At 36.7% G+C, this 9,850-nt stretch overlaps 2 protein-coding genes across 2 annotated transcripts; both read left to right on the forward strand.

Annotated features, from left to right (window-relative positions):
• The first annotated feature begins 3,314 nt into the window (after positions 1-3,314).
• Positions 3,315-4,488, forward strand: LOC117326053. The gene has a single exon (XM_033882647.1). It carries the CDS (start codon positions 3,494-3,496, stop codon positions 4,208-4,210), a length of 717 nt encoding a protein of 238 aa, XP_033738538.1. The 5' UTR covers positions 3,315-3,493; the 3' UTR covers positions 4,211-4,488.
• A 3,991-nt stretch (positions 4,489-8,479) lies between these two features.
• Positions 8,480-9,551, forward strand: LOC117326054. Its single transcript, XM_033882648.1, has one exon. It carries the CDS (start codon positions 8,552-8,554, stop codon positions 9,266-9,268), a length of 717 nt encoding a protein of 238 aa, XP_033738539.1. The 5' UTR covers positions 8,480-8,551; the 3' UTR covers positions 9,269-9,551.
• The last annotated feature ends 299 nt before the right edge of the window (positions 9,552-9,850 follow it).

The raw sequence follows: 9,850 nt of genomic DNA on the forward strand, positions 1-9,850 counted from the left end.
TAAATTGAGATGGTATATATAGACAGGGACTTGTAATATACTGAGACGGAATCTATGGACAGGGTTTGCTATATACTGACACGGTATATATAGACAGGGGTTGTAATATACTGAGACGGTATCTATAGACAGGATTTGTTATATAATGAGACGGTGTCTATAGACAGGGGTTGTTATATAGTGAGACGGTATCTATAGATAGGGGTTGTTATATACCCAGACGGTATTTATAGACAGGGGTTTGTTATATAATGAGACGGTATCTATAGACAGGATTTGTTATAAACTGAGACGGTATCTATAGACAGGGGTTTGTTATATACTGAGACGGTATCTATAGACAGGAGTTTGTTATATAATGAGACGGTATATATAGACAGGGTTTGTTATATACTGAGACAGTATCTATAGACAGGATTTGTTAGATACTGAGACGGTATCTATGGACAGGGGTTTGCTATTTACAGACGGTTTTTGTTTTCTATGTTAATTTCACCCCGTCCACCTGTTTAATATAAAGTACATATGGTCCTGTCAAAAAGTATTGTACTTAAGATACCTGTAGGTGAAATTGGAACCAATTTTACATCTTAGAACCCCGCCTCTCAGAGCCCCTGGGGCTGGGACCATATTAATAACCACTTTTGTGTATCTTTCCTGATGGAAGGTTTCTCCAATACTTCATTGAAATTGATTCAGATGTTTCCGAGAAAGAAATAGAAAATTTATATTGTTTTCGATCGCGCGGTTCCTGATGAAGATATAAATACATGTATTTTGGCGTAGTTATCCAAATGTAAACTAGTATTTCCGACGAGAGTGCTGGTGGTTATAATGTAAAACTGTTTGTGAAATAATTTAACGAACTAATTAATAAATGCGCAGTTTCAGCACGGATGACAAAATGATATCAGTTTGAATCATTTTTGATGATAATAAGAGTAAGACTGCATTTGAATCAGGAATATGATTATATTAATGTGTCATTTGAATAGATACATCCACATATTCAGCTTGCATTCAATCTTAATTTTGTTCCGTCTTTAACTGCATATCGGCATTTTGCATTTACCGATACATTGACCAATCACATACTTTATCTTGACTAGTAGCGCCACCTGTCGCGTCATATCCGGTGCCAAAAGAAAATTATACGGCTATGCCGAAAAATACATTATAATATTTCTACGATAGCCTAAGTGTAAACATATTCTAATTTGATATATAAGCGACTGACGAAACATGCCAGATTTTTTTCTTTCTTCTCCAATGGACTCCTGGGAAACAGGAAATATTCCGGTCAAACTTTCGTAAACATTGTCGTAATCGTGACAATACTGGAAATATTAAAGGTATTTCCGACTCGGTTACACCGTCAAGACAAACCCTTATTGAATTAGAAAAGATTAGGTATGTTCAATGCATTTGTTTTAATTTGCGGATTTTGACGTGTTTTACTTTTGTGAATTTTAGTAGAAATGCACGAAAAATTTAAAGCCACATACTCCCAAACAATCTAAAATTCTAGTTGCACACATGTATTAATGATATTCCAAGGTGCTCATTCCGCTCTCCTAACATTAAAATGACCACTGGCCTGGACGCTTGACCGGGGGAGTCCTTGAGACATCTGTGTATAAATAACTCGCCGCATTTATATTTATCGCGAGATTTGTCACGGAGCCGAGAACGAGGCTATAACAACGTGCACTACACACATGGCCGTTATTTACCTATCGAGCATATATGAACTTTGCCTAATAATGCTTTCATTTAAACATATTAACAGAATATTCGCGTAATACCCAGGTAACTGAACAAAATAAACAAACAGTTTACATTCAAATACTTAATTTTAAAATGTAGCAATATGCATAAAACATCGATACAATTTTAGATCGGTGAAGTTGACAATGTTCAAAAGCTAACCAGCATTCCAATAGACGTCCGCCAAAATCGGAATTCGAGTATATTCCCTTTTCTCCTCCCGCTAAGTTCCAACGAATCATTTACTTTCCTAATGAAATACTCGGGTTTTGCACGGGGATTCAACTCACTTTTGCGTCTTTTTTTGGCAGAATCTGTCTGCGTTTTCGCAGATCCACGCGTTCGGCGTTCCGCCATTTTGTATGGACTGTAAAACCACCCGTTGCTTGGTGGGACCAATTTTCAGAGCTACAGTTATTATTTTTGGGAATTCCCCGTATACTTTCATAAATTCACATTTTCTTTCAGTTTCTGATTCACGATAGTCTGTAATGTATGTATCGAGTCCGAAAACTGTAAAAAGCTCAAAATGTAAACATTGATATATGTTTCTTCGGGAGGATGTGGCTTTAAAGTAACATGGTTATACTTTTACATTGATAGGATTTTTGTAAGAATTAAGACTAGTTGTCATCATACAAACGGACCTCAGGTGGCGATCACTTCACGGTTTGGTTTTGAATTGGTTGCGTATAAAACAAACAGGAAGCAGCTGGCCTTCAATATTCTCTTTAATTCTAAAAAAGGAAACAAAATATCAACGCAAATCAAGATTTCCATCTCCCCTCAGGACAATATTGACGGAAAGGCCCGATTGGTTTTCCGATTGAAATCGAGGGCCTTGACGGAGTTGGCCGTGTTATTAGGAGGGAGTCCATAATGGTATGGACCTTTGGCTGGGAATTCGCGCCAAATCCTTGTGAGCGCGTCATTACTTTTCAGTGAAACTCTTTAAGTTGGTGTTTTCATGTTACTACGGCTGGAATACATTTGTGAATACCATTGTTCATGACATACATAATATATCGATCACGTGGTCGAGAACCAAGGAGAAGAAACTGTATATAAAGATATCACGATCCACTGAAGGTGGGAAATTCGAAAACAAAAAAAGCAAAATTTCTTTCGGCCAAACGGTTAACATAAAACAGCTTAAAATGTGTTCTTTTTTTTAATTTGTGTGTTTGACTGTTTTCAAAACTGCGGTTTAACGAGGGGTCATTTTTCACTCCAAATATGACATATTGATAAGAAGCGTGAGAACCCAGGCATTTACACATGGGATATTAATATTATTGCTGTATTATAACGTCCCCAAGCAGTATCATGCTGTTCGGAAAAGATAAGAAATATTTGAAAAATATCCCAGATCCCCTCAAATTTTCTTCCGTATCACAACTTTGCTTGAAGGCTACACTGTGCTACTATATGAATATAAATGCTGTTCCCACGAAGAATGAATGGGACATTTATGAAAAAAATCATTATCGAAGATTTATCAGGACTCTAGCTTTTCGCGGGGCTATAAACCCAGCGATAAGACAATCATACACTGTTAGGAACGTTTTGAGAAAGAGTCATCTTTGCCCATGAACACAGATTAAAGTCATCAAAAGACGGTTCTGGCACGTATTTTGGACGAGTCCATATTCACAAGAGTCAACGGAAACATAACAGTTTGATAAAGATATTGAAGACGTCAGGGCGCACTTCAAGACAATTCAAGATGCTACCTGTTTCAGAGTTGCTGTTTCTGATGGTATTGGGCATCTCTTTAGGCGATGAAAACAATGAGTGCATTCAAGAACGAATGTCAGTAATCAATCCTACTTACTTGGAACAAAAACTCGGTCGTCTCCAGTCCGAAATTCAGGAACTAAAATCTAAGCTTGAAAACCGCGTACTGTTTACAAGATGGGGAAGGAAAGATTGTCCTCAAGGTATTTCAAACCTGGTGTACGCCGGTTACGCCGGCGGTTCGCATTATTCACACAAAGGAGGCGCTGCTGAATATGTATGTCTTCCACCAGATCCAACATGGGGTCCATTTAAATATCTAGAACACAGTTCTGTTGGTTATATGTACGGGGCTGAGTACGAGTATCCGCATGAGATGTTTGGAGTATCGAATACTAAGGAGGACATTCCGTGTGCTGTATGTGAGGGTACGACCCATTCGGTGGTCCTCATGATTCCTGGAAGGGTCAATTGTTACCCTAACTGGGTGGAGGCATACCATGGGAACTTGGTATCCGGTTACCATGATCACGAAGCTGCCAGTCAATATATATGTATGGATGGAGAACCGCAGACGGTTCCCGGAGGTGGAGCCGTAAACGATGACGGTAAACTGTTGTATGGAGTTAAAACAGTGTGCGGATCTCTGCCATGTCCGCCGTACGAAAATGACAAATTCTTATCGTGCGTCGTATGTTTGAAATGATAAGATTTGTTTAACTGTGTCTTTCGACAAGGAACGTCCCCGGAACCACAATTTAAAGACTATTTTCTGAAGGTCACAATGTAAATATAACAGACGACATCAAGGGTAAATATTGGATTTCTGTAACTAGCTTTTGTATTGACGGAAATTGCCAAGGATGGAGATATGCAACGAGTTAGTAGTTATCATCGACATTTTTAATATTATTGTGCATGTATAATTGTAACATTGTGATTTTAAGAAAAAATTAAGATACATAATAATATATCTAAATGATACGTATAGAGTTTGTTATTTCTCCACGTATTAATAACGTATTAGAGAGTTTCGTGCCTCGTGTACACATTGGCGAGCTAAAAACCCTTATTTTTTCCTTCATTTATCTACTTATTTCATTTTATTTATTTTTTTCGAACAGAACTGATTTCATCAATATTGTTACATAGATTAAAAGCATATTTTTATACAACACCAATTGTAGACACTATAAAAGGTTGCGTTTCTCGTTTTTAAAGTTAAAGTGAAGAAATTAATTAATCACATCTTGAAAAAATTCGATCTACTCTGGGAGCTTATATTTTTTACATAAGTTTCGGTCTTATGCTTAGCCATCCTTATATATATTCTTTTCTTTTCATTTCTCGATGATGATAGACATATTTCTATACTGTGGATGCCATTATATAAATTTTTGCGATAGGCTTTGTAAGAAATACCTTAACATAAACATTTTGGTTGGATTTATTGAAAAATCTGAGGGAATTTTCTCAAGTTAAGGAACATTGTTGAAACTGGTGCCTGGACAATAGCCATACAAAATAATATCACACTGCTTAATATGAGTTCTGTCAACACCAGTAAAGACACGATTGTCAATGTTCTAGTTGTTGTAGTAAAACAAGAGCGCCATGACGTATATAACTATGACATTTTGATAAAATTTTCGCTTGCTATTTTGTTTCATGCTTTGACAGCTGTATATTGCCGAGCATCAGACCTTTATTATCAAATGATAGTCCGGAACTTTAATTTTGGTAGAATGAGCTTAGATTTTATTTCATTTTATTTTTTTTATTTATCTAGCAACACAGACTTGTGAGGATTTATTACATCCATAGAAAAAATTCTACAACGATTGAAACGTACATATTTGAACAAGACTGGCATAGATTCTGTATACAGGCCATAGCTAATGAGATGTTTAACATCCCAATGTAACTCACACAAACATAGAGACAAGGGTCAGATTGCACGCCGATACTGGATGACAAAATGTAAAGGGGACCAATTAAAAAAATCTAAGTAAAATAACATAATAATCAATTTTTACACAAACAAAATATAAGCCAATGAAATATACAATTTCTTTAGACAGCTCCTAATTTGGTTTGGTTTGGTTTATTTTGTTTAACGTCCTATTAACAGCTAAGGTCATTTAAGGACGGTCTCCCGTGCGTGCAACATGCATGCGTGTGGTGAGTGCGTATGCGTGATTTGGGAGGCTGCGGTATGTTCGTGTTAAGTCTCCTTGTGATAGGCCGGAACTTTTGCCGATTTAAATTAAACACGCCACATCCTCTTGTATACGTGATCTGCTCTATCTGTACAGAACAGAGCTGGCCGAGGCATCTCTGAATTTATACTCCAAAACATAACTAAAATGTAAGTTTAACCTTTAAATCCAACACTTAAGTTTAACCTTTAAATTACATGTAAATGTAAGTTTAACCTTCAAATTAACACTTAAGTTTAACCTTTAAATTAACACTTAAGTTTAACATTTAGATTAACACTTAAGTATAAACTTTAAATTCACACTCAAGTTTAACCATAATATAGAACACTTAAGTTTAACCTTTAAGTTAAACACTTAAGTTTAACATTTAAATTAACACTTAAATGAAACCTTCCAATTAACACTTAAGTTTAACATTTAAATTAACACCTAAGTTAAACTAAAAAATAACACTTAAGTGAAACCTTCAAATTAACATTTAGGGTAACCTTTAAATTAGCACTTAAGTTTAACATTTAAATTAAAACCTAAGTTTAACCTTAAATTAACACTTAAGTTTAACCTTTAAATTAACACTTCAGTTTAACATTTGAATTTACACTTAAGTTTAGCCTTTAAATTAACACTTAAGTGTAACCGTAAAGTTAACACTCCAGTGTAATATTTCAATTAATACTTAAATGTAACCTTTATATCAACACTTAAGTGTAATACTTTGGAAACTTAAAAAAAACAGCATCTTTCCACACCATTGACTCATTTTTCTAAACCATTGACTGAACAACCACATGAAATTAAGGTATGATATCCTTATTTGTAACTTCGGCCCGATGTTTGTACGTATCTGCTTAACAGGTATGATATACTAGAATGCCAACAAAGAATTAAAGATAATCTGATGTTCGGCAAGAACATTTTTTTTTTATTTTAGCAAACTGTCATAAAAATGACCTAAGGCAAATGTGATGGAGTGGCAAGGGAGGCATTAGCAAGAAGAAAGTTGTTTCGAAAGAGAAAATAACCCAAATTTAGTCGCCTCTTACGATCATCGATTGGGGCAGCATGTACAAGTCTTACGCCCTACATTTAAATTGGTCAAGACATTGTATCTCCTTTGGTCTTGATAACTCAGACGGACCTTCTGTATGTTAATCAGCGAGGTAGCCACCAGTTACTACGAGGATAACCCGTCTAAGACACTAATATACATCTTATGTAAGAATTATTTCTTAGGATTAATCATCACTTAAATAGCATTGGAGGTTTCCGTTTAGCCATTTCGTATATCTTATTAAATCATAGTCCAAATATTTAACTTAAATTATTGAGTGTACACGTAATATACTATGGTATGGGGCTCGTATAACAAAAAGGCAGCAACCGGCCGGAAATAGTTTATTTAATTCTAAAAGTGAACCAAACTTGTCACACGTAATCAAGGTTTCAAACTTTCCCTCAGAAATAATGACAGGAAGGCCTGAGTTGCTTTCCGATTGAAATCCCGAGCATTGACGGAATTGGCCGTGATATTAGGAATGTGTCCACACTTTTCAGTGAAGCCGTAGCTTCATATCAGTTCACAAAACCGACACGCTCCCTCCCAGTATCGGCTTGTGTTTTCTCGGGAAGATGAGAAACGGGCTGGTCTGTGCTGTCGTGGTTGTGTCTTTGGACAAGACACCATACCCTAATTACTCATGATGGCATGCGACGGGCCTCCCGTATATTGTTCACGGGGCGATTAACCCAGCAAACAGACAAACAAAACATCGGTTGTCATTTACATGTTACTGCGGCTGGAATATATTGAAAATGTTTGTGAATACCACCGCTTGTGACCTGAAGAAAGGTGTACATCAGAGAGATCACGATGTCGAGAACCGAGGACAAGGAACAGTAAATTGAAATCTATAATAAGGTGCACTGAGATGAGTGATTCGCAAATCAGAAAGCAACATTTTCTTTCGGCTAAACGGCTTACGAAAAAACATCCTGAAAGTCTGTTCTTTTTATCAGTAGGACTGTATTTAAACTGCGGTTGAATGAGTGGTAATGTTTTACAGGAAAGGTTACACATTGAAAAGAGTAAGGAGTTAGGCGTTTTGGCAACGTAACATTATTGTAATACGATTACGTCCCCAAGCATTATTACTCCGTTCAGAAACGATGAGAAATATTTGAAAAGTATCACCAATTTTCTCAAATTTTCTTGTGTGTCAAAACTTGAAGGCTACGCTTTACTGATACAGGCTCTTTATATTGCCGGACAAACTGGGTATAATAATGATCAGTTTAAGATATCAGTATTGTAATCATGATTGTAACAAAAGTCGTGCTAATATCACTAGTTTGGCTGGCTCGTTTTAAATTTCAAATTTCAAAGAATAAAAACTGCATCTCTAAGCTTTGTCAGAAACCACATCCATTTTGAAAAGGGGTCATATTATTAACAAATGAATACAGAAAACATGTCATCATATCAGTTTCATCGAGTGTTGAAAAAGACGGTCAAGTAGGATGACAATGCCCATTGTGTGAGGGCATGGTCAATATGTATGTTAGGTGGCACTTAAGTGTCAAAAATAGGTACTTAAGTGTCAAAAATAGGTACTCAAATGCTAAGAATGTACACTTAGTTACACATAATAAGTACTTAAGTGGAACAAGTATCCCACTTCATTAATTTTGGCATTTTATCCAATATTCTAGCACATTTTTTCAACGAGGCCATATTCAAAACAGTCAACAGAATCGTAACAGTTTTATAAAGATATTGAAGACGCCCGGGCGTACGTTTGTTGTCTGTCTTGTGTTTTACAAGCAAGATGCTACCTGTTTCAGAGTTGCTGTTTCTGATGGTATTAGGAATCTCTTTAGGTGATGAAGACAAAGATTGCATTCAAGAACGAATATCACTAATCAACCCTTCTTACGTGGAACAAAAACTCGATCGTTTCCAGTCCGAATTACAGGAGCTAAAATCTAAGCTTGAAAACCGCGTACTGTTTACAAGATGGGGAAGGAGAGATTGTCCTCAAGGTATTTCAACCCTGGTGTACGCTGGCTACACGGGCGGTTCCCGTCATACACACAATGGAAGCGCTGCTGAATATGTATGTCTTCCACCAGATCCAACATGGGGTCCATTTAAATATCTAGAACACAGTTCTGTTGGTTATATGTACGGAGCTGAGTACGAGGCTCCGGAGCAGATGTTCGGAGTATCGAATACTAAGGAGGACATTCCGTGTGCTGTATGTGAGGGTACGTCCCATTCGGTGGTCCTCATGATTCCTGGAAGGGTCAATTGTTACCCTAACTGGGTGGAGGCATACCATGGGAACTTGGTATCCGGTTACCGTGATCACCAAGCTGCCAGTCAATATATATGTATGGATGGAGAACCGCAGACGGTTCCCGGAGGTGGAGCCGTAAACGATAACGGTAAACTGGTGTATGGAGTTAAAACAGTGTGCGGATCTTTGCCATGTCCGCCATACGAAAATGACAAATTCTTATCGTGCGTCGTATGTTTGAAATGACACGATCTGTTTATCTGTGTCCGTCGACAAGGAACGACCCCGGAACCACAATCTAAGAAATATTTTCTGAGGGTCACACTGTGATAATAACAGATGACAACAATGGGTTAATATTTGAATCCTTTAACTTGCTCCAGTATTGAGGGAAATCGCCAAGGACGAACAATTGGTTACAATGAGTTGGTAGCTATAATAGTCATTTTACTACTAATGAGCATGTGCAATTGTGACATTGTGATTTTCAGAAATTATTTAAGATGCATAATAATATATCTAAATGATTCTTTTATGGTTTGTTATATCTTAACTTCTAATAATGTCATAGACAGTGTCATGTCTCGTGTATGCAGTGGCGAGTTAAAACTCGTTATCTTTTCTTGTGACCCAAATCAGGAGAAAATCGTAATACACAGTAAACTTGTCAAACACTTTCGGCATCATGAGCCCATTCTGCGAAAAGAAAATATTGTTCTCGAACTTTGCCCTCGTTAATATTTGATTCTACCAGGTCCTTATAACACAATAATATCCTCTTTAGAGGTCCATAATTGATATATTTTTATACTATGCATACCATTTTAT

The sequence above is a fragment of the Pecten maximus genome, chromosome 4 (assembly GCF_902652985.1).
Source record: "Pecten maximus chromosome 4, xPecMax1.1, whole genome shotgun sequence".
NCBI lineage: Eukaryota > Metazoa > Mollusca > Bivalvia > Pectinida > Pectinidae > Pecten > Pecten maximus.

Coding starts and splice junctions, on each gene's coding strand:
- LOC117326053 (XM_033882647.1), top strand. CDS start 3,494: ATGCTACCTGTTTCAGAGTTGCTGTTTCTGATGGTATTGGGCATCTCT.
- LOC117326054 (XM_033882648.1), top strand. CDS start 8,552: ATGCTACCTGTTTCAGAGTTGCTGTTTCTGATGGTATTAGGAATCTCT.